At 48.5% G+C, this 26036-nt stretch overlaps 1 protein-coding gene across 1 annotated transcript in view; it reads right to left on the bottom strand.

The window, feature by feature from the left end:
• The window catches only part of LOC149362208 (uncharacterized), a 33158-nt gene that overhangs the window by 5708 nt on the left and 1414 nt on the right, over nt 1–26036 (bottom strand). Inside the window, exons 2-4 of the mRNA XM_089569662.1 lie at nt 17402–17511; nt 13816–13881; nt 196–237 (exon numbers count right to left, since the gene is read on the bottom strand). Coding sequence (XP_089425788.1) covers nt 196–237; nt 13816–13881; nt 17402–17511 — 218 coding nt within the window. The remainder of the gene's footprint in view (nt 1–195; nt 238–13815; nt 13882–17401; nt 17512–26036) is intronic.

The raw sequence follows: 26036 nt of genomic DNA, 5'->3' as shown, positions 1-26036 counted from the left end.
CCACTTGCTTCATCACAAGTATGAAAAGCACTGCAAAGGACACGGAAGACGGGAAGAGACAAGTGCTGACTATAAATAAACGCAACAAGTGATGACACAAGCTCAATATTTGTTACCGTCGGACAGCTGATGGCATCATTGTTTTGCACCAAGGCGCTTCAAGGCTCACCTCAGTCTGGTAAAGAAAGAACTCACCCAGTGCGCCCAGAGCCAATCCCTTGAACAGCGAAGTATTTTCTAAGGAAAAATAAAAGCGAATTGGTTTGGTTAATTATTGTAGAAAAGCCCATACCCTGAAAAATCCTGAATAATAATGTTGTTAAGGACAGTCACTTAACAAAACTCTCGCAGCCAACAACAGGTGGGGCAGCTCCATTTCGCAAACTTACAGTGGGGAGGTAACGTAACAGTAAAGGTGAAATGGAACACGGCGAGTAATTGCATTTCTTCTAAGACAGCGCCTGCCAAAAGACAAGGTCTTCGAAAAAGAGCGGTTTCGCGCTAAGAGGATTTATATATAAAAAAGTCGGATATTACCTAAGACTGAGGAGGAGGAGGAGGAGGTAGAAGAGGAAAGGCAGGGAGGTTAAGCTGAATAATAATCGGTTTGCTACCCTACACAGGGGGAAGGGGGTGAGGGTATAAAAAAATGAAAGAGAAAGGGGAGTAACAGAAAATAAATTCAAGGAAAGCCCTCCAACCGATAGCATCGTTCAATTGTCAGGACATCATGGTCCTTCGTATTGCACTATGAATAGTGCTTGGAGCACGTCCGATCAGAGTTGATATATTTTGCCGTGCTCGTAGCGTGTCCCACCAGGCATCGGGTCCAGGATCACCGCCGCATTGCCGAAGGAGGAAGGAAACGTGGGCCGGAGACGGGGAGTAGGGGAAGTGAAGGAAAAAAACTGTATTTACATGGTTACATGATTAATTTACATTATTTACAAAGAGCGGGACTGAGAATGGCTCTCATTGGAAGGGGAACGTCTTCGTCAACCGTAGTCGACTGGAGCTAGCAGGCTTCCCTCGGCCACACTCACGGCCGAGTTAAATATCGTTCGGTTTCCCCAGATCCCTGGCTGGGGAATAATGGTCGACGAGCACTGTCCAATCGGATGGACCGAAGGGGACGTTCTTGTTACCACCCACGGCTGGGCAGGTGCGGGTTTTTCCACTCTCTCGCAGCTGGGTCGATGAGAGGGGCAGATGCTGACTCATCCAGCCCTGCGGGAAAGGAATCTCCCGAAGCCTTCCAGCAGGTGAATGAACTTGCTTCCCCGCCGATTGCCCAGAACGCGAGTCGGGGACACAGAATTCTTCAATTATCCGCCAGCGTGACCGGCACCGGCACGTCGCCTCCGCTGTGGTCGCTCGGACAATACCTCCGGCGCGTCCCCGGCCTTCGCCGCTATAGTGGTCAGCTCCGCTCAAGGAATTTCGCTGGGGTTACTGCTGACAATGGCCCTTGACATTCTTGCTACACTAATCCGCTGAGGCTCGGAGGGGCATTCCAAGCATCCCACTTCCCACCGCCGTCGCGAGGTTGTCGGCCTCGATGAATGTTCACGGTAGCTGCTTGATCGGGCCCACGTGGTCCGAAGTACGGTCACAACAGCACGTCCGCCGCCCGAAGAGGTCTCGTAGTGGTTGCAGCCAACGCTGCTGCGCGCAGAGACCTGGAGTTGTGTCCGTTCGGCTTTTGGTCACAGCTGGGCCCAAAGGTTCTTCTTGCTTCGTTGACAACTGTAACGGTCTCAACCAGCAAGGTACACAGCCCAACAAGCAGAAAGCGCCAAACCGACTTTAAGAACTGCCAAGCTGTTTTCGGTCGACAAAGTCTGTTTAGAAAAAATGAGCTGTCGCGTGAAATTTACGTCCTCTTCCGAAAGTTTCCAAGTTTGACCAAACCACAATACACAGAGCTTGTTTAGCCAAAAGGGAAAAATTTCCTAAAATTTGGGGGGGGGGGTGCCGTAGCACGGTTTTTGTCACAGAAAGCCACCTCCCGTGAGAGCACAAAGGGAAGGTGGAGCTGCTGAACATACATACAAAACAGAGAAAAAAATGATTCCCGCTAAAGCAAAAAACAAAATACAAATTTGCCTAGCGAATTAACGTCCGGGGAGTCAGGAAAGGGCATTACACGGGAAAGCTTCGGCTGAGGCCATCAGCGTTGCCATTAACTCGCAATTTTCTGCAACGCATGTAAACTGAGTCCCGCAATGCCAAGCTCCGAAATTTCGCTCTCATTTCGCATAGGAGAGTGATATGAACAAAAGACAAAAAACAAGCATTAAACTCAATATGAGATTATGCGTCATATCCGCCCCTTGCGCGGCCGTGGTCCGACAGCTGCTTTAGCAGATGAGACATTACATAATGCTAGGAATTTCAGCTTGCATTTCTGTACAGGAGAGTTAAATGAACAAAAAGAAACAAGCAATAAACTGAATAGGATTATTCTTCGAAACCGTCCAGAAACAACGTTACGATTAGAGGAATTTACTGGTTCCTATTCTTCAGCCGCCCCCTGCGCGGCCGCGGTCGGATTGCTGCTCTAGCAGGTGCAACAGGACACAAGGCTAGGAATTTCAGCTTGGGACCCTTAACTGTTCCTCGTCCAAGTCTCGCGGTTCTGAAGTTTGGCTGACGCTCAGAAAGCAGAATGCGAGAAGGGAACGCACGAGTGCGAATGCCGTGCCAGTGTATCCGTCTCTCTCGGATTGGGTTCGCGCGTGGCGTTCTCTTGGCTTGTGTTCCCACGGGGCGGGTGCTAACTCTTGAGCACCGAGGTGCCAAATTGGGGCGGCTACGCGGTTCGGATTTCAGTCGAGCAGTCAACAAGGGCCGCACTTTCCCCTTAATTAACTCTTCCCGTTTGGCCACCTCTATACGCTGCCGCTCCGTGGAAACCCACGCTGTTGGTTTGCGGGGCGCGTCACTAGCCATCGCGGAACCGTCACAGGTTAAGTCGTCGGCGTTCGCCTCAATGTCAGTTTGTGATCCAGCCTGCTCTGGCTTACTACCGTGAGAGTATATTATACCTGGACGACGTTGTTGTATTTTCGCCAACGTTCGAAGAACACCTCCAGCGCCTCTTGACCGTGCTACAGGCTATACGATCTGCCGGCCTGACGTTGAAGCCCGAGAAATGCCACTTTGGTTATGAGGAGCTCCTTTTCCTGGGCCATGTCGTCAGCCATCGTGGAGTCCGGCCGGATCCTGCTAAAACAGCTGCCGTCGCCAACTTTCCCACTCCTTCGGACAAGAAAACGGTCCGGCGTTTTTTGGGCCTTTGCGCGTATTACCGGCGGTTCATTGCCAACTTTTCCCGACTTGCTGCACCGTTGACGCATCTTACAAGAGAGGACGTCCCATTCACCTGGACAGAACAGCAGCAGCAGGCATTTGATGAATTACGGCGACGCTTGCAAACCACGCCTGTCCTTGGTCATTTCGATTCTCGTGCGGAGACTCTCGTCCACACAGATGCCAGCAACGTGGGTCTCGGTGCTGTACTCGTCCAGTGGCAGGACGGCGCTGAGCGCGTAATAGCATACGCCAGCCGCACTCTGTCTCGTGCCGAATCTAATTATTCCACGACCGAAAAAGAATGCCTTGCCGTGGTATGGGCTGTGACAAAATTTCGACCTTACCTGTACGGCCGAGATTTTCAAGTTGTAACCGACCACCACTCTCTCTGCTGGTTGACGAACTTACGGGATCCCTCTGGCCGCCTTGCGCGTTGGAGCTTACGCCTTCAGGAGTTTGACATGTCCATCGTCTATAAATCAGGGCGCCAGCACAACGATGCCGACTGCTTGTCCAGATATCCAGTCGAGGCTGCGCGCGACGACGACGAACCGGACTTTCCTCTCATCGCAGCCGTAGACGCAGCGACTATTTCCAGTCAGCAACGTGAGGACCCGGCGCTGAAACCTCTCATCGACTTCCTGGAAGCACGTACCGAGGAGGTTCCCCAGCCCTTCGCAAGAACCAAGTCCTCCTTTTGTCTGCGCAACAACGTGCTGTACAAAGCCAACTTTTCTCCAACCGGAAGCGACTACCTCCTCGTCGTTCCAGCGAATCTCCGTGAAGAAATCTTGCAGGCGTGTCACGACGAGCCCACCGCAGGTCACCTCGGCTACGCCCGCACTCTGGCTCGGATCAAAAAGAGCTATTACTGGCCTAAGCTTGCGGCGACTGTACGACACTATGTGCGCACGTGCCGTAATTGTCAACGACGAAAAACACCCCCTGTCAAGCCAGCTGGACTTTTACATCCCGTTCAAGTGCCCAGACTCCCGTTTGAGCAAGTTGGCATGGACCTTCTCGGCCCTTTTCCAACTTCATCTTCGGGAAACCGGTGGATTATCGTCGCTACTGATTACCTTACGCGCTACGCTGAAACCAAGGCCCTCCAGCGCGGCACAGTAGCCGAGGCTGCGAAATTTTTCGTGGAACGCATCGTCCTCCGGCATGGTGCTCCAGCACTAATTATCACGGATAGAGGCACCGCTTTCACTGCCAAACTCTTGGAATCCCTCATGCGGCTGAGTGGCACTACTCACAGGAAGACAACCGCCTACCATCCCCAGACGAATGGCCTGACCGAGCGCCTCAACAAAACTCTCGTCGACATGCTGTCCATGTATGTTGACGTTGAGCATCGATCTTGGGACAATATCCTGCCATATATTACTTTCGCGTATAACACGGCTCAACAGGAAACCACGCGGAGGACGCCCTTCTGTCTGTTGTACGGCCGCGAAGTGTCGACAATGTTGGAAGCAATGCTGCCCCATGATGGCCGCGACCCCGACGTTGGCGCCGAGGAGTTCACGCTTCGCGCAGAAGAAGCTCGACAACTTGCAAGAGTGCGTATCCTGAACCAACAAGACCGTGACGCCCGACGTTACAACCGCCGCCACAGACTGATTACGTTCGCCCCGGACGACAAAGTGTGGGTATGGACCCCCATTCGACGCCGTGGCCTTTCCGAAAAACTGCTCAAGCAGTATTTCGGCCCCTACCGAGTTCTCCGTCAGCTAAGCGACGTAACCTATGAAGTCCTCCCTGACGGGGCTTCCCGGACTACTCGCCGTCAGCAGAGACCAGAGATTGTTCATGTAGTGCGGATGAAGCCCTATTTTTCGCGAGACATTCAGTGACTACGTGCTGTGCGTTACTCTGTTTTTTTTTTTGTTTCTTTCTCCCTATTTTCTTGTTAAAGCATCGGGCCGATGCTCTTTCCGAGAGGGAGGGTAATGCCGCGTCTACAACAATAGCCGCTCGGCGGCTGTTCGGCACGCAGCTCGTGCGCCACGCGGTTCGCTGCTGAAGAAGACGAAGCTCGACGTTCCATCCTGGCCGTCTCGGTGTGCGCTGGCATCATCTCGGTGTTGGCGTTCCTCTGCCGTCTGGACGCGGCGCTACCTGTACCAACTGCTACGTTACAATATAAGGCTTACAGGGCCACGTTTGCCCTCTTCACCCGCGTGCTCTGCTGGCGCTGCGAATTCTGGAGCCTTCGAACTGGTGAGGACCTGCGCAGCGTTATCTCCAAAACTAAGGCCGTTTTCTTTAGGCAGCATATCCAAGCGATTTGAGAAAATCGATGGATGCTGCATAGGCAGGTTTTGGGAGACAGCTGCCTCGGTCAGACGCAGCTCGAGCGGGCTCTCGATCGCGACGCGGGCAGTAAGTTGGTCGTGTTGGATACCTTTCTTATCCTTATACTGGCGGTACAGCAGGCCAGAACGGAGCTGGAAAGGTATGTTCTTCCGTGACACACCCATGTCAGTTTGGTGACTCAAGTTTCGTAGAGTTTGGTCTTTCTCTTGCTCAGCGGTGAACGTTTCTCTGTCCACACGAAGGAGTTCGAGAAAGCCATCTGAGTGGGGCAACACTAGATTCGTTTTCAGTTTCTCACCTAGCCCCAGCTCATCACTTGCGCCTGATTCTGAAGACTCACTATAGCTTGCACTACTATCGGTGCTCTTTACCCCTGTGCTACAAGTGAGTAAGTCCTGTGCTGGCTCGTCATTAGGTAGCGCGGAGCCGTCACAGCTTAAGTCGCCGGCGTTCGTCTCATCGTCTGTTTGCGACAAAGCCTGCTCTAGCTCATCACCGTGAGAATTTACAGGCTTCGGGCTTACAGGTTGAAGATTGCCCTCTTCAACCACGTGCTCTGCTGGCGCCTCGACCTCACGAGCCTTCGAAATGGTAAGGACCTGCGCAGCATTATCTCCAAAACAAAGGCCCTTTTCTTTGGGTAGCATATCCAAGCGATTTGAGAAAATCGAGGGTTGCTGCTTAGGCAGGTTTTGGGAGACGGCTGCCTCGGTCAGACGCACCTCGAGCGGGCTCTCGATCGTGACGCGGGCAATGGGCAAAGACACACTAGTGTCAGTGGAGCATAACTCATTTTCGGGTGTTCGGTCGCGAGCGGCTGTCGTTCCGTTATCGCTGAACTGATCTTTGTTTCCAGGCAGCGATGAGGCGCATTCCTCGCTTACAGTAGAACTTTCATCTGTCGCTTTCAGCGCACGACTGCTTTCTGGAGGACTACATCTCAGCGCTGCGCCTACACCTTTCTGAGTTGCAAGGGCAATCTCTGCGACATCCCGCTTTTCAGCCAATGCTGCGCTTTGGCTTGGAGCGCCATAGTCGCTGTCAGGTGACTGACAACGACGCTCCGTGCCGCAGATTATCACATCAGCTTCCCGACTGCCACTGTTCTTCTGAGCAACTACAATGTGCGTAGCTAACCAAGCGGGGCTCTTTGGCTTGTCGCTGACGCACTGATGGCAGCGCTGCCCGCTGCTATCACTTCGGCTTTTAGATACGGTCTGTACACGAATTCCGAAGTATCGGAAGAGGGCACTTTTCGCTTTGTCGTAGTTGCTGGCATCCTCATCGGACAGTCGCGCTAATACGGCGCTGACATCGCAAGGAAGGATGGCCAGCAACATCATTGACCATTCGCTCTGATCTAGCTCCTCTTCCGTACATATCTGTTCAAAATTCGCGAGGAAAGTTCTGAAGCTCTCGCCTCTCTGAAAAGTCCTCAACCGATCTCGGGCCCTTTTCCGTCTGAGAAATTGAGTCGTACGTATGAGCTCCTGCTGCTCTCGTTTACGTAGTTCCTCGAGCTCAGCGCGTCTCTTATGGCATTGCTCCTGCCATTCTATCTTCTCCTCCTGACGAAGCCTTCGCGTTTCCTCCTGAATGACTTCCCAGGTCTCCCAAATTTTGTCACCCTCCTCCTTAGCACCACATTCCTCAATAGCCTCAATCAGCTGCGGCTTTCTGTGACTTTTCCTGGCCTCAATACCCAGCTTTTCACACAGCAAAATCAAATCTGGCTTCTTTAGCTTGCTCAAATCCATGGCAATTCTCGAACGAGGACTTTCAAAAAATAAGCTGCTACGTGAAATGCTTAAGCGAGCACGTGCAGAAAAACAATCTACAGGTAGGGATAAATTTCCAGAGTTATCAAGCCTGGCAGATTCTTAAAGAAAGTCAAGCGCTCACCACTGCTGAAGCCAGGACCAAGCGTGGAAGATCCCGCCACTGCCAACCAGTTGTTATATTTTGCCGTGCTCGTAGCGTGTCCCACCAGGCATCGGGTCCAGGATCACCGCCGCATTGCCGAAGGAGGAAGGAAACGTGGGCCGGAGACGGGGAGTAGGGGAAGTGAAAAAAAAACTGTATTTACATGGTTACATGATTAATTTACATTATTTACAAAGAGCGGGACTGAGAATGGCTCTCATTGGAAGGGGAACGTCTTCGTCAACCGTAGTCGACTGGAGCTAGCAGGCTTCCCTCGGCCACACTCACGGCCGAGTTAAATATCGTTCGGTTTCCCCAGATCCCTGGCTGGGGAATAATGGTCGACGAGCACTGTCCAATCGGATGGACCGAAGGGGACGTTCTTGTTACCACCCACGGCTGGGCAGGTGCGGGTTTTTCCACTCTCTCGCAGCTGGGTCGATGAGAGGGGGAGATGCTGACTCATCCAGCCCTGCGGGAAAGGAATCTCCCGAAGTCTTCCAGCAGATGAATGAACTTGCTTCCCCGCCGATTGCCCAGAACGCGAGTCGGGGACACAGAATTCTTCAATTATCCGCCAGCGTGACCGGCGCCGGCACGTCGCCTCCGCTGTGGTCGCTCGGACAATACCTCCGGCGCGTCCCCGGCCTTCGCCGCTATAGTGGTCACCTCCGCTCAAGGAATTTCGCTGGGATTACTGCTGACAATGGCCCTTGACATTCTTGCTACACTAATCCGCTGAGGCTCGGAGGGGCATTCCAAGCATCCCACTTCCCACCGCCGTCGCGAGGTTGTCGGCCTCGATGAATGTTCACGGTAGCTGCTTGATCGGGCCCACGTGGTCCGAAGTACGGTCACAACAGAGTGCGCCCACTCTCAAAAATAGTTCCTTAAGACGCAGTTGTTTGCAGGAAAAATGAAAAGCTTCGGTGACAACGTTATGCGTCCAGTAGAGTTGAAGAGGTTAAATGTTTCACTGGTCGCCGGGAATAATCTGCTAACGACGAAAGAGCAGCGCAGCCGTGAAAGTAGGCTCCACGTTGCTGTAGCGCAGTGAAAAGCGAACAGCAGAAGCCGTTGCAGAGCAGAAATGACACTTTATTATTGATAAAGTCATTACGGGAGAGCGGGGGCAAAAGGCGTCACAGATATGAAAATCATCGCCTTTTTTTTTCAAAATCAAATCAAGTTTATTTCATGTTTACAGTACATGGCTATGGGGTATATACATCAGGAGGCCCAAAAGTCGAGACTGCAAATAGGGCCTCCTATGGCTACATGAACAGAATACATAAACCGGCCTTCTTTTTATTATTCGCAGGTATCGAAAAATAATTATTTCTTACCGTCATGGCATCTCGCTCAATGCATATGAAGCGCCTAGCTAAAGCGGAACGCAACAAATAATGTACTATATTTATAATTTCCAAAGGTCTCATTTTCGCATATCCCAAGGAAAAAGTGCCTAAAACAATATATTAATCAGTATTTCCTAAATGCACTCGAAATTAGCTCCATGAGAACTGTCATAACTGTAGTGAGCCTGTCGACAAACACTGGATCCATGCAGAATCCGACCCCATTTTGTTCCCTCATCCACGAAATGCGTGCAGCCTGGCGATGCAGTTCATTTCTATTCCGTATTTTCTTCATAACCATTCAGAGCGGTAGCTCTAGTCAACATAAAAGTCGCTCATTACTCCATGCTTTATTTGACCTTGGTTTAACCTTGAGAAGCATAGCATAGCAACAGATTGACTTTGACAAATTGGCCTAGGCTGATTAGGACCAAAATTGATGTTCGACCATAACTGACCATGCCCGACACTATGGACACCTCCAAATTTGGCTCGAATCATTCGAAAAAATTTGGCCCAGCCCACCCCGAAACTATCTTGGCCGATTTGGGCCAAAAGCGATGTCCTAACATAATTGAGTGCGCCCAACACGGTGACGACGACTAAATTTCTCCCGGCCCATGGCCAAAATGCTATCGCTCGACATTCGGGTGTAACCGTGGTTAAGCCCTGCCAAACTTTTTGTGGCTTGTTACGACTCGCCTTCATCGTGGAAAAGGAAACGGCATGGCTGCAGCGGAACGCCGACTAACCCCGAGACGCGCGTGGGGTGAGCGCCTGGATTGCCAAGGAAGCCGCGTCCGTCTGCCCAGTTGAGCGAGCGTTTCCCCTGCACCGAGTGTGAACGCGCGTTCGAAATGCGCGGGAACGCCGCTCATGGACATTCCGGCGTCTGCGCTACGTGGATGGCATCGTTCCCCCTCTCCCAGCGCGTGACGGCGGTGTGATCCCTCGGGAGTGAGAGTGTGTGTGTGTTGTGATTGGTGCAAGAGAGAACTTCCTTCCCCTGCAGGCCCGGCCCCCATCTAGGGACCCTAGGGAAAGGGAACTCTTTTCTGCCTAAAAGTGGCTAATCTCGTCAGCCCTAGACTGAGTTCTGGTATACATGAATCCTGTAATGCCAGATGAATATTCAGTCATGGCCGGACTCAATGCAGCGGCGCGTGCGATTTTCTTTAAAAAAAAAGCGCGCGCCCCCTGTCTCGACACCATCCGTGATTCAGATAATATAGTCGCACATTCAAAAGCTAGAAGGCGCTAAATTGCACGCTAAGTTTCTGTCATTTGATGGTGATGGTGGAGACATGTAGTAAGACAGAGAGATAAAAGTTGCCGAGGGCGGATGAAGAACGTAGTCCAGGGCTCCATAGTTGAGGCCTGTTGCCGGACTGGTTCCACTAGGCGACGTTGGTCACCTAGTTGCGAGCTGAGCAGCGCACCTCAGCCTGGCTCCGGTGAGGGCGAGGGGATAAGTGGAAGGTTTGGCTGGTGTTGGCAGGCCCACGTTACGTGGTATAGGGAGGAGAACCCCGGGCAGTGTTGACGTTTGTGTGTAATTGTGAGTGTGTGTGGAACTGCAGTTGGCGCGCCAGATCAAGGCATCCTCATGCGTCATGGTTTTGTGTGTGCGTGCGTGCGTGTGTGTGTGTGTGTGTGTGTGTGTGTGTGTTCGTGCGTGCGTGCGTGTGTGCGTGCGTGCGTGCGTGCGTGCGTGCGTGCGTGCGCGCGAGCGCAAATAGGGGCGATGGACCGGAACCTTTGCATTCGGTGATGGGCAAGTATATCACAGTTTTGATTGGAGATGGGCTGCGGTCAGGGGACACGGTTTTATCAGCTGTTTTTGGCACCATATGCACACAGGCGCTATAGGTACGGCATGGGCTTGCCGATTTCCAGGTACAGACTGATGACCAGGAGGACAAGCAACCTTGGCGTGTTGAAGTAGGGTCCTGGGACTGGCGGGTATACTCTGAGTACGGGGAGCAAACTTGCCGTTGCGGTATCGGTGTAAACCGGACGGGAACAACGAGGAGGGTGAGATACTGCGCCTAATATAGAATTTCTGCGGTATCGGTTCTTTGGACGTCGAGGTTCTCTGCCTCTGCATGCCACTTTTGAGGAAGGTATACACCGAGCGGCATGCTTCGGACGTGGGGAAGGCTATAGCCGGAAACTCTCCTGATGCTCGGGTCCACGGCTTCGTACAGCGACATCTTCAAGCTCAGCGTCTTCAATGTGCGGCGTATTCATTGTATACATCGTCAGTACGATATGTGGCGGCTGTTAACTGCTCCCCGTGCAGCCTTTTATTGCATATCACAGGATCTATAGTCAGCGCTTACAATGGACAGCAATTCTATGCTCTGGTTTCCTTACCATACGCTAATGAGATACACGTTGAGGTTGTAAATTAACACGAATTAAATGTTTTCGCTTGTTGTTCTGTAACGTCTTGCGGCATTTAGAACGTCGAGGCGGCAAATTCCACATATTGACTCATTTTGCGCTGATACTAATGACATGGCGAGGGCTTGCATTGTCCTCTACGAACGGCATATATTTACCGCAGATGGTGCGAAGTGCGTGCATATAAGATTTAACGAGCCACTGACGCGCAGGCTGAACCGTCTTACTTGACACATTGTTTGCGCATACAGCTACACCTTCTGTTCCGATCGTCAGCCCGGCAGCCCGAGCTTGTCGAGCAAGTTTTTCTCCCAAGTCGGCATTTCTAACATCTCTAACGTGTTGGAATTTTTCTAGCATAGCTGCAATAGCTGCGAAAGCCGTTATTGGCAGCCTTCCTGAACCGCCGATGAAGATGAATATGTGACACTGAGAGGTATAGGACTATAGTTTATAGGGTCAAGGTTTGGCGCTGGAACCGATTATGTGCACACCACGTCTACTGCTCTTGATAATAAGGCGCCTGTGGCGCAGTTCGAGCAATAACTGGCAGCTGAAAACAAGGCACGTCATGCTTCGCTTCTCCACAAGAAGGCATCTGATCCACGATAATATAATGACTTTGTTACAACCCGATTGCATTTCGCACTTCGTTATTAGTTGAGGCGCCACTGCGCCTGTGTTATCGCAAGGGCTATCATCGTGTCGAACGGTACGGTAAATGACAACAGTAGAATACAATCTAATGAACAGAATTCTTAAATAATGCTGTTCCTCTTCATTATTTCCGCGGTGGTGATGCGTAATTTCTTTTGCTTTGAAGCAGTAACTAAGCACGTTTACTGCTTCACATGATGAGTTTGCAGCACGTTTTTATACGCCGCATACGCCTTTGCTCCTGGAGCGGCTTTCGCCGCTTGCTTTGACCCTGCTTCCACCATGTGTACTTTGGCGTCTAATGCCACAATTAACCAGCCATTAACGCTCTGAGCACCCTTTCATAAGCGTGGTCGGTTCCGAATCAGCGCCCCTCCCGCCACTCCGAGGCACTGCGGATGCTGCATCACCACCGCCTGTTCCTAGCTGCCGGAATGGCTCTGCCGGACGACTATTCAGGTCGAGCTACGAGACCCTCTGTTGGATGTATGCCCTTCGCTTCGCCTCCTCTGCACTCTTGCTTACTGCTTCGAAATGTAAACAGTTTTAATAATAACCTGTATTGAATATTCCCCTGAAACCACCTGTCTCATCGTCATCACTCCTGCCAGGAAATCACATGCAGACCACCCGACACGTAACACCCCAGCTATCGATAGCTACCGTGCGATGCACCAAACAGCGACTTTTCATGAACTTGTTAACGGTTGCGCAACTCTACAGGCAAGCAGTTTTAACGCGACAGGGTTAAGACTTCAGTTCAGCAGAAAATCTTCGACGGCGGCGTCGGGTGCGAAAAGCAGGTTATCCACCTACCATGTAGGTTACGTGACTTTGTTACATCATCACAACTTGCCTACCGTGGCATGTGGCAGCCCGCGCACCGGACTGCGAGCAAACTCCCCTCCGTGGCAGGTATACGTACACTCTCAACACAAGTACGCCTATACGGAAGTAACAGTGGAGTAGGCTGGCCTCTAGTCCACCCTCTTTTATGAAATGGAGTGTGCTTGAGAGCAACTTATGCCTTTTTTACTCATTTCCGTTTAGTGCGTAGCAGTTAAATTGCTGATTTGTTGCGAGAGGATGCTGGGGAAGAGCAATGTGGGTGTCACAAGCCTCCCCAGTGGCTGTGTTTGAGACAGCGCATATCGCTTAACCGCTTCACCGCTACGGCAAGGGCAATGGAAGGACTCCTCAAGGCGCATAAATGCAGAGATTGTGCAATTCAGCATATATGTACTCGTGTGCAGAATCCAGGAGACCTCCGATGCTATCACATTGTACTCTTAAAGGGAGGATAAGCGTATTAGTATAGTGAACGGAATAACAGTGTTCGTGCCTGCGAAGTAATGCGCAAAAAGCAACCCAGGCCGCTAAAGGGAACCATTAACACTATCTCGTCGTACCCTTAAAAAGGAGTTTAAGTGTCCACTCCAGTTATTTTTTGTGGCGTGGGGCGTCACTGCGGCCCATGCCAGTCTATTGCACGAAGCTGCTGGGCGGTGGTCTTTTTAGGCTCCGCCTTTAAGCGCTACAGCCTTTGCATACATCTACAGAAACGCAGGCGATATATCGGCACTACGCGAAAGTGCACATAGAAGGCTGGGCGCTGACAAAGTCTAGAGAGACGAGCAACTGCTGAGAAACGACCACATCCCTGGCGATCACCGTGCAGAGGTAATTACGTAAAAGAGTGACTTGAATATTTCGGAAACGCCAGTCTCGTTAGCCAAAAGACTACGCAGTCAGTCAATGATCTGCTGAGAGAACACCTTTGTGCCGAATGTGCAGTCGTGCGAAAAGAACCTCCAGATGCTCTGAGGCGCCTCACCTGAAAATCTTCGCTTCCGATGAGTTTCTCGCATATATCTATGGCCTCACACGTTGTTCTCAAAAACTGAAAGGCAAGTAACAGCAACAGTGTCAGAGCATACAAAGCGATGACCTCTTAGGGCAACGGAGCGGATTACTATGGAAGGGAAACTTGGCACAGGAGCACGGCACGGTGTCTGGTGTGCGGATGACATTATGGTCTACAGGGAGAGGGTGGGCTCAGCTGGCAAAGGACTAGGTTAATTGGAGAGCAGAGAAGGAGGTCTTCGACCTGGAGTTACCTTAAGTGGAATTATAACACTACTGATGATGGTGATAGAAGGACGCAGCGACAACTGGGAAGTAGACGGTGTGGGTGCACTACGGCTGCTAGGCCACAGAAACACCCACTGCTACTTTTCTGTGCCTTGAGGTACCCTTGTATACCACTTGCAAATGCCCACACAGCTGGGAAGAAAGCAGCTGTTTTAGTCTTAAGGCATGAGCTTCCATTTCTTTTTGTGCAAGCAAAATATGCATGCTTGATAAAATGTAAGTCTGGGGCCGTATTCTGTAGCCATTCATTTCATTTACTATTGTATTTAGTCTTGACATCAGAGTGATGAAAGCAACCGCAGGTACGAAAGCAAACGGTTAACAAACAGCACAGCTGTACTGGAATCAGTCCGGCTCAGTCGCACTGACCACACTGCGCCGGTTCTTCGCGCAAACAACGCCCAGATTCTTTGTCGAGATTAAACTAACAGCAGTAAAGATAATCTCGCATGTCAAACGTGTCCTCGTGCTCAGTCAACCATGGGCGCTGGCGCCGTTCCACCAGTGCGATATGAGCTCAAGAGGCCTTTATGCAAGAAAACGACATCAAAGGCGCGTTTCTGTCACGACCGGCGTGGCGTCTGCTCTAACCCCCGACGTAAATGGGAGAAACAAACACTTACCCTTACAGAGTACGGCCACCGGGTTAATTGGTGCTCCGTTTTAAGGTCTTCCATGGCGCAAGAAAAACAGCATAGAAAGGAATACACAGAACACGCGTTCCATCTGTTCCTCATATAATTCTTGTTTGTGGCGCCCTTTATGAGACTGCTCCCTTCAAACAAAACGAAAGCATTCTCAGTTTAGCCCAGAACAAACGCTTTGCTGTCCTAAAATAAAGTTCGCTGAGTGGCGTCTCTCCGCAAATCTAGAAGTGATACAACCACCGCGAACACTGACCGCACCACGAGGTTCATTGTGATGGTCTGATTCTGGCGGTAGAGCACAATTCGGTCCTAGACTCTATGGCTAAAAGGCATGAAGTTTTAGCAAAGTGGAGCTAACCGTCCTACCTTGTTCTCGCTAGGGCAGGTTAGTCCACGGAGCTCCGTGGAGTCAGTGAGGAGAAAATAAAGGTGCATTTAAGACTCCTTAGGTGCGGAAATGCGAAAGCATTTCCAGTTCCGTTGCCTCCTCGGCGACTTAGTAATGTAATTAAAATTAATACCAATTAGTGAAATAATTAATCAATGAAATTTAATGAACTTTTAAAAAATCAAAGCCATGTGTAGTTTTCTTCTAGTTCTGTTCTGCTCACCGCAATGTGTTCGAGTTTTGCTTTTCGTTCTGTTTATTCCGTTGTTTTTATGTTTGTGTTTTCTTTGCTTGTTTTTTTTTATTTTGTTTATTTTGTGTCTTGTTCCGCCCCATTTCGATTCTTGCTGACTACCAGTTATTGCCCTTTTCTTGCTTCTTTTTTTTTGCCCTGTTACTCATGTTAATGTTCCTTCTATGTATTCAAGTTGAAATTTTTACCACCCCCTATGTAATACCCTCGTGAAGAGGGCCTTTAGGGGTATCTTGAAATAAATAAATAAAATAAATAAATCAATCAATGTATTATTAGTTAATTTACTAATGATTGATTAAAACTAATTAGTACTTATTTATTTATTTATTTATTTATTTATTTATTTATTTATTTATTTATTCAAATACCCTAAAGACCCTCTGCAAGAGGGTATTACATAGGGGGGGCACACGAAACACACTAATAAGAATATGCGAGAAACAAAATAACAAGAATAAACAATTTCAGCAAACATAGCAAGAAAACCACAAAATACGCAAACACCAATATTAGAAGTGGATTAAAGTTCGAATAAAGATAAGATAAAAGTGTGAAAATTGAAACACCGGGGGTTCAAGGATAACACAAAAAGAAAAAAAACTACAATACGATATCGAACAAGATGCACAGGTATTAAATTAGTCCTAAAAAAACAGCTAACCACAAAAACGCAGAGACGTCAAATTCTGATATGAGTCCACAGCATTTGATGAAATTGATCGGTGTTAACTTCAGTGGCAATATCTGATGGTAGGTTATTCCAGTCAGCTATGGTTTTGGGGATGAATGATTGTGCGTAATGGGCCGAGTGGCATGCTGGGCGTTTGACTTTGCAGGGATGATCACGGCGAGGAAAAATGACAGGGGGTGACTGAAAGAAGTCGTCGCGCAAACGATCATGATGATTAATAAATTTTTAATAATGTAGTTCTATTAATTTGTATGAATTTAAATAATTTTTTGTTCGTTCCACTCTGTAGAAATTCCTAGTTATTCACCAATTTCGTGAATTACTTAGAGTGATTTGAGAAATTATTTGCCACATTGTTTAATTATACCATTTAACGACCCCATCATTTAACTTACCATTCAATCATTATTAATCATTACAAATCATAATTGCACTCCTACTGAGTGATCGAAATTTCATGAGGACACGCGCTGTCCACACGTCCTATTCACAGCCCCTGGTGACACTTCCTGTCCGCACCACTCATGAGGCAAGAAGTTTCGCTTTAAAAGGAGGTGCTGTTCCTGTGAAGTTATTCTCAAAAGGTATAATGTTTGCTCTTTGAGAGTTCAATGGTTGTGGCAATGCAATTACTCTCCAAAAGACTCCCTGTTACAATTTCAGTCCTGTCTCGCTTAGGCTGCAGGTATGTGTACACGAAACCCGAGATCCTGTAGTTTTTTCAAGCTTCAGCTGCATCTACCGCACAGTCTTTAATGGGAAACGATCGTTTGCCGTCTTATGACGTCGTAACCCTTTGTCGACTCTAATATATGTCACATTCGTCGCGCACGCGGAATAAGTCCCCACATTCCCTTGAGGAAGGTGGTGTTATAGCCGTACGAACGCTATATATGGACAAAATGGATGGGCAATGAAAAAAATTCCCGAAGTTCCCAAATGTGTCATCTTTACTCCTAATCGTCTTGTTAGCCGTGCCATTATTCCTTTTTTTTGTCTGCTTCTTCCTTAAGATCGCAGTTATGACATGAGCTTTATTGCAATCCTGTCTAGCATTCGAAGTGCACCAGGTTCGCTGAGAACAATTTTTTCTTGCGGTCAAGGAGTAACTGCCGATTCAGTAAAAGTTGCAGAACGAAACAAGGAACGCTTTCCAGGAGCACAGCAGCGTTATCAGTCTTTCACGTCACCCGTAGGCATTTGTACAGATGGCAAGCGCAAAGAGACACGACTTAGCGCCTGCAAAACTGGTAGGCCCGATATTTGGCGGCGGAAGAATCACTGTACCTTGTCGACGAGAGAAGCGGGAGGGTAGGGCTTCATCTTCAGCATTATCTTTGAGCAGACCTTGACGAAGTGCTGCGTTACGCGTCCAATAGTGGTCGATACGAAGAGCGCTGCACGAGAAAGGAAGGAGGCGATTGCTCTCGCAGCTGGACACCTAACAGCAGTGACTCAGTGAACTCACCACCAAGGCACATCGGATGATTCGTTAATTAGGATGGTGACAGCGACGAGCCAGCAAAAAGGAAGGCTGTCTTCGAAAACATTAACTTCGAAAGGCGAGGACGGGGTTTAGTTGGTAGTGCATGGTACTTATTAGGCCCTATACTTTCCTTCTCCTAACCGCGTGGCACGTGTCTTTCTCTGTATAAAAATGGAAAGCCTTCCTTACTTGCTAAGCAGTTGTCAGTTCGCGCCCCGTCAAGTCGGTGTCCTTCCTTTCTTCGTTGTTTGTGCCGTAAAGTGTAGCGCACAATAAGCATCATGAAATTCAGACAATGCATTCTTGATTGCAGTGCCAGCCAGATTATGCGGTTTTGGTGCAGCAAGTCACCTCCTACCAGAGTTGTACGTAATTCATTGCAGGTAGTTTATAACTTACAATCAATAATTACATTAACTTCGAATTTGTTAATGAACTGATTACTTTTAGCAAGGAGTAAGGTTCTTGGTAATCCAATTATTATTTTCAGTAATCAGTTACTTCGTATTCGAAAAAACAAGTTGTAACCGTCGGCACAATTTCAGTGACCTGAACTTGGTAGCAAGCACCACTGCGAGCGACACTTATTCTTTCGCGATAGACAGGAAATGGTCGGGATGCGGAAAAGTCCCTTGCTAAAAAATATCAGGACATGCAAACCCGAGCTGCCTGCATTGGGCTTGCCCCGTATTCGGCGGTTCATCTTTCTTCACGGCGGCGCAACAGAGCGTCACGTTTAGTGAGCTTGGTCTTTACCCCCTCGAACCGCGAACAACGAACCGCAAATATTTACGCTACTACGACCGGAGGCGCATGCTCTTCGTATGTTCAAACCCGCCCTTCCCTCCAGCACGCACACCAAGCGTCCAGTGTTGCTGCTTGTGTGTTTACCAGAAAACGCGGGAAAAATACCACGAAACATAGTAAAACTATGGGGACGCTTAAGCCGCCTTAAAAGCAGAATGCGATAGCATTTTATTTCAAATTTATCGCAGATTATGTCGCAAATTTTGTGTGCAATTGCGTCACTTCATTTGCAATGGTCAGTCCATCAACCGCCATACTGGGACTCCCAGCTGCAGGTATCCGCTATGTATTGACTGTGCCGACATTTGCATATACTACATTTTTCTGGATGTTTGATTTAGATTATCTGTTTAATTTGGTGTCTAGATGAAATATTCCTCACAACCCACTGGGCAGGTTGTGCTGACAGCAGAAGGTCACGTGACCTTTCTTGAGCAATTTTAGTTTAGTTGCCACCCGCCATGGTGGGGAGCAGGCTATGACGACATCACAAGGTCACGTAACCTTTCTCCGCCAATCGAGGGGGGGGGGGGCAATCAGGGCAAGTTGTGATGACGTTAAAAGGTCACGTGGTTTCTCTCAACCAATCAGCCAATTTCCTGACACCGGAAAACAGCGGGGTTTGGGTGTGGCAACTCTACTGGTGCCGCATTAAAAACAACGGCTGGTGAAAATAACAGTGCATGAATTCCGGCAGCAAACCAACCAAGGAAGCCGCACCGGCTTTTCATAATTCGTGTATGTTTGTCTAGTGCTAATAGAAGTGGGTAAGGCAGATAACTTATCAGAACTGCCTCACTTTTTTGTAATTGTTAATTTACTCTGTGGAGGCTGTAATTAGCTACTGCGACAGTGTAACCGAAATCCAACAGGACATCAAAGCATTAAAGATCGATAGGAAGAAGCTGCTACAAAAAATACAAGGAGCTGGAAATGAACAACAAAAGCCTGGAAGATACAGTAGATGAACGTGAACGATATGAGAGTCTCAATAATTTGGAAATAAGGGGACTACCGAATGTCTGCGATGAAGTGGCAGCTGTGAAAGAAATAGGCAAATAGCTCGGATAGGAGATTGAAGATGCTGACGTCGATGTGTGTCACAAAGTTGATGTGCCAAAATCCTGCAACAAGAATGCAATTGTTTTTTTCACACGCCGCTTGAAACGCAGTGCTGTTTTGGCTAAGGCGAGGAAAAAGTGCCTAACTACAGAAGACCTTTTCCTGCCAGGCAACACCCAGACGGTGTTCGTGAACGAGCACCTGACTCGAAAGAACAAGCAACTGTTAGGCGCTGCTATCTCACGAAAGAAAGAAGTAGGCTGGAAGATTGTCTGGACCAGCAATGGAAAGATTCTTGCACGTCGAGGTGAGTCAATACCTATCTTGCGTATCGCAGATCTAAGCGATATCGATCGCATGTCACCAAAGCCTCGGCCGTCCAGTAGAAACGGGGACGAGCCAGGAAGCTAGAACGAAATAGCTTCAATTGTGGCCCTATCAGGCGGCATATTCTGCACCGCTGTCAATACTAAAAAGTTACTAAAACGCTCACAACGCCGCCGTATGCAACGCTCCCATTGGTCGGCCCTGGCCGGCGGTTTTTTGCGTCAACGGTGACGTGTGAACAAGGCTGAAGTGGTGACGTTGCGCACCTAATTATGCGGGCTGAAACTTGAGAGCGAAAAAGGCAGCTCATAAACCGCTCTCAATCTTTGTGATCGAATATGGCGGCTGTTCCGCGCGAGCAATGGTGTAGGAGGGTGCATGAAAACGGTTTTGACGTGCGAGACGAGTTGTTTCGACGCTTCAAGGAGACTGCACAATGTGCACAATGGCTGTGCGACGACCTCGCCGTTGAACTGGGTATGTGCGGGTGAGCGGGCGGTCGGTGGATCGGCAGGTACTGTGCGCGCTGCGCTTCTTCGCCACCGGTGGGTTCAAGGCGCCGTAGGATATGAAATACATGAAATATATTTGAAATACATGATATTTCCTGTCTAAGAAACCAAGGCAAAATGCACCTGACAGCGTTTGTGTTGTGTAGGCAATCATAATGCATCATTTATATCAGTAGGATGGTAGAATACTGACCTTGTAGCAGTGCTCACTTATATATCACCATCTTGTGTTGTCTGTATGCTCATGCATGTCATGTTCTGCAGAGCCTGGCTATGGGCTATTGGCATGAGTCTTCCATTGTATAGTAGAGCGTCCTGTAAGGCTGTTGAGATCACTGAGAAAGAACATGCTTATCTGCGTCATTTTTTGTTATGCAGGAGACAGTGTCTACACATTAGAGCCAGCCATGGCTGCTTGCACCACTGGCGTGGCATCACAGACCCGACCAGCTGAAGACCTGTACAACATGCCACATTCTTTCATGCTATTTGTGGTTGAGCACTGCATCGATAGGCCGAATAGCTACTTCCTGTGCTTTCAAAAGCACTGGACGCACCACCGCCAGTGGGAGTGGACAGTGTGCATCATCACTGCACGTGCCACTCTTCACAACCTCTCTTTGGATGCATCCATGTCAGCCGAGGGCACAGGCGACACTGCCACTGACCTAGAAACAACGGGCTACCTCTACATGCTGGCTGCTTAGTAGAGACAGGATCCCTCCTTGCCTACCTCCAGGGGAGACCAATGCACTACTGTATTTTCGGCCTCTTTGGACGACCCGTCTCCAGAGGCAGGCATACCTTGAGATGGTGCAGGGTAGTTGCGATGGCAACTCTAGCGTCAGGCAATGACTCACCATGCTGGCGTGAAGAGTCATATCACAGCCAATGTTTCTGTTGCCACTGTCATCGCCTCGTGTCGGTGCACAACACATATCTGCATGTGTGGAGCAACTGTGTGGTGGTTGTGCCCTTGCCCACAGCCAGCCTCGTGGTCTGAATGTATTGCCAAATACAAGCCTTTATAACTGTGTTTAAACAAGTGCCCCACCAGCTGCCACTTTATTGGCAGTGTGTTTGCCAGTATACTTCCCAGTCCCTCAGCAGCTCGTTGCAGTCCCTCTCTGAAAGCAGAACAGGTGTTGAAACAGTTCACCCCGTGTGTTAAACGCATCAGTGTGCACTCTCTTTTGCCAATGCTTACATTGACCCACCTGCCCCTTCCCTGCTATCACTTTCCGCCTTGGTACAGTGCCTGTGGTCATTACCCGTGCGATGGACATGCATAAACCAAGAGTGCAGTGCTGAGTTAAGGCACTAAATGTTTGTGATGGTTGTTGGAATCAGAAAGCACCACCAATGCTTTTTTTTAGTGCGACATACATTCAGTAAGAGCGTTTATTGTTTTAGCCACAGCATTTCACGTGACCGTTCTTATTGCAGAAGAAGCAGTGTATATACAAGCATGCTTTACCTTGATGTACAATGATCATATGGCATTTTCAAGTGCAATTAAGAAAAAAAATGAGTTCAAAGTGCCTGTTTTCTTTCACACAGAGGGTGCCTGTTCACTAAGTACTGCATGGTACAGTGTACATGATGGATTTTCAGGACTTGAAGGCATGTATAAAATGTGTAAATACCAAAGATAAGCTTTTAGCTTGATGGTAGAGGTCGTTTTACAATAACAAAACATGCAATACCGTTACTGGGAATGCAATGCTCTACAGCTCGAAGAATATACAGGCAGCTCCATTATAGGAAAGTTTCAGCACTCAATGAGTGCCCCCATAACTGACACCTAGCTTGGTTTGCAATAGGACAACACTATGAAGCCTTGCCCTTGATGACTGTGACGCTGTGAAACGGCCTGACAAGTTCCTTATGCTGTCGCACCTTGAACTGCTTTCAGGCTACTTTTTCTCTTGGTATTTAATATCCTTTTTCAACTTTAATGCTTCGTCTTTTGTACAAACTGGTTGTTCCTTTCTCTATTGGAGGGGCCTATATACAATGTGCCTCAGCTACGAGGGACCAAGATTTAAAAAACCCAAGTGTTGTTCTGAGCTGAAAGAAAGTGCATATTAGAAGCTATGAGAAGGATGTAAAGCCCTTCAGACACTGCCCTCACCAAACACAGCGATACCAACACGATCACTCCACCTGCTTTGCAAAATGCAATAACATATTGCACACCACTGCACTGTCCTGCCTGTATCGCCTCCGCATTACTTCAATGCCCTGCATCATATGCGAACTTGAACATTGCCTCTACACAGTCATTGTGGAAAATTCAGGTTACTGTGTACCAGCCAACGCTCGATTGGCTCAACTTTCTGCCCCGTTGCAATTAGCCTTTACACAAGCCATACAATCACCCTACTTACTCCCCGGTTGATTCCTGACCAGTTAGAAGATCAGCAAATGACCTTGGTGGAACAAGCTTGTTTTACCCTCGGTGACAATAACACATTTACCACATCAAGTGCTGCCTCTCTCTCTGAAGAAACTAAATGGAGCATAAACATCACAATTTCTGCACCTCGCGCAAGCACAAAAAAAAAATACCGCAGCAATTGAACATCAACCGAACTGAAAATCAAGTGCTTAGCCCGATGTGAGCGGCATCACTTGGTTACGAGGCAGATGAGTGATTGCTGCCACAGTAATCGGGCGTGTCGGCTCATTTCCCGCACTCAGATTGCAAGCTCCCAGCAGCTGCACATGCCTGCTCCCGCCTATCGGCAGTTGCTGCAGTGTGATGATACATGGTCGTCCGATATTTTCTAAACAAAAATAAACACAACCACTCGTCACCCTTAGAGCACATTTCTATAACAGGGGCTAAAGTTGTCTTCGTCGATTTTCCAGACGAGCGCTCCTTGCAAGTCGATCTTTTCAGACCCGCGGTAATCACTGCCTTCAAATAGATTTTTCCGCGCACTTAAGACATCCGGTCACTACCTTGATTCTAGACTACGTATAAAAAAAGCTATAGAGCCGCGGAATCAGCTGTTTTTCTTTCTGGCTGCCATGTTCACGATGGATGCATATGTGAGTGGATGCATGGAGGGCGGGTGGATAAACAAGGCTGAATCCTTTGAATCGGGGGGCAGTTCGCGCCACCTAGCCGACGTTTTTCCGTCATTAGCGCATCCTTGCGGCAAAAAAATTGACTGAAGAGCAAATTTAATTGCAAATCTAAGAACGGTTCTTGTTTTACTTAGTGTTGTTGAGTTTGAAACACAGCTTGTTAGCAAAATAAAACATTGTTCATTTTATTCACTGCGTCTTTACACCAAGACGTTAGCATATGGCCCCTTGTCGTGCGAATAAATGCTTCCGGCATAGAGTTTCTTACTATTACCTAGAGGGAAAGCTGGCGGCGCTGCACTTCAGCCACCATGGACGCTCAAAGCATCATGGGGCGGTGAGCTACTTGTTGCGGGACAGTCGTAGTTTTTCAGGAACACGGAGTGTCATTACTAAGATGTTTCATTCCAAAAACGCTGTTCGCGTGTGCGCAGACGACTTTGGCGCGAACGCAGTGTGCAAAAGCCATAGTAGTGAAAACGCGACGACACATGACGCCAATAAAAGGTTTTACTCTTCCGAAATTCCATTAAAAAACCTCTTAAAGTATCTAAGCAACATAAATTTTTTTCGAAAACATGTTTACTTTTAAAAATGCACCCGTTAATTACGAAATATTAGTTTTTTTTAGTGTTCATCACTTGGCCAATAGGAAAGCTAGTCATCTCTTATTTTGGGTAAACTTTGCACTTAAATGCTTTTCTGCTCGTTTGTTGCAATCATTAGACAAGATATTGAATGTTAGGACATTCGTAGTTATTGAACAGCTTTATTTTTCTATTATTTTTTGGCGAAAAGTTGTAGTTCTACAACAAGTAGCTCACCGCCCCATGATGCTTTGAGCGCCCATGGTGGCTGAAGTGGTCTCGAGGGGTCTCCATGCAAACTCCCATAGAGGGGTCGCCAGCTTTCCCTCTAGGTAATAGTAAGAAACTCTATGGCTTCCGGGGAGGAGCCCTGCTACTAGCCACCGCAACCTTGCTGCTGAATGGTTGATTCCGCACATGGAGGAAGGTGATTCCGCAGTTCGCATCTCGCGGTGTCGTCATTTTGACGTCACGCTCTCAAACTTGAGAGCGATATTGAGAGCGGTGCAGAATAGGGCCCCAGCTTAATATTTTTGTGCTCTCAAGAGCTGCTTATGGTACTGGCCGCGAATGGAACGAAGTGTGACTATAAATACTTTACCCAGCATATCTCAGACGACAAATGGACGCGTAAATCGTTTTCTATATTTGCACTGAATTGTCGCAGCCTAAAGAATACAGGCGAAGAGCTCGAAGCTTTTTTTGGTGACCTTGCCCTCAAATTTGATATTCTATGTTTCACGGAGAGCTGGTTTGCTAATGAATTTGGTGTGTTTAGTTTTGATGGCTAGAGTCATTTTTGTTTGTTTAGATTAGAAAAGAAAGGTGTGGTGTTTCTATGTATGTGAGGATCGGGCTGAAATGCACTGTGCTACAGGAATTACTCCAGAAATATTATTGCTTGTCCCACGCGAACAACTGACACTTCTGAAACTATAATTGATATTTGCTTTGTAAATTACGAGAAAGGCAACACCGTCTCCGGTGCACTTGTATCTGGAATCAGTGACCATCCGCCTTTGTTCTGCACATAAGAAGGTCGTGTCACAACACAGCTTAGTGCGCAAGGGTATACAGCAAGGAAAATTAATCAAAGCACGTTATGCACTACTAGAACCCTTATTCTTGAGACAGATTGTTCTGGCTTGTTTTGTGAATGTGAAGCACGGAGAAGCTTTTCCACCCTGTATGGTAAAATTAATGACCTATATGATACAGCTGATAAACGTAGTTTTCAAAAGTGATGTTGCCGCATCTCTAACAGACGCACAGTCGATTCTGCTGTCAACTTGCTGCTCCTGTCCAAAAAGATGGCCCTTAACCTTCCTAAAAACCCTTCGACGGAGCGCCTGACCGACCTAGGAATGTTAACACCTCAAAGGAACTAACTGAAGCAATCCGTGCATCTCAGATACGAAGACTTCAGACCACCCAAGCTGGACGAGCCATCCTACAATGAGTAAGCACAGTTTCGGACATTCTCACACTGGGTGCTGAATCCTCCCTAGAAAAACAACACCGGAAATACATTATCATGGCTATGATACCGAAACATATGCTCAAAGACGTTCCCGCAGGCAGGGGATGAGCGCTAAAATCCTACCTATACCGACGCCTATAGCCAGTTCCACGAACGTGGTTTATGTGGACCTAGCAGCATACCCGGACCAGGATAACTACACAGTGGCAGCAGTGGACCACCGCTTCTCCATTATGTTCACTGCTTCTGTAAGAGCCGAAGCACCGGCGGCCGCGTAAGGCACCACCGTGGCCATTTCCTTCAGGAATTACGATTCCAAGGCCAAAGCGCTCATATGATAGCAGACTCAGAGCACGCGTGTCGAAACTTCCTGAGAGGCCGAGTTCCCAAGCAAGTCAGCCGGCTCATGGGCACTCCACCCCTCACCAAGAACCACCTAATCCCCTGGACCCTAGGCCACTAGGGACTGGAGGGAAATGAGAGGGCACATGCTCTAGCTCGAGGCATTATCAACCGAGCGGGGACACACCGTGCCCGCTTTTACACCGCTACCTTCAAGGTATAA

The sequence above is a fragment of the Amblyomma mixtum genome, chromosome 2 (assembly GCF_055824585.1).
Source record: "Amblyomma mixtum isolate Tamu chromosome 2, ASM5582458v1, whole genome shotgun sequence".
Lineage (NCBI taxonomy): Eukaryota > Metazoa > Arthropoda > Arachnida > Ixodida > Ixodidae > Amblyomma > Amblyomma mixtum.
The sequence above is the reverse complement of the archived record's forward strand: the minus strand, read 5'-3'. Positions and strand labels throughout refer to the sequence as shown.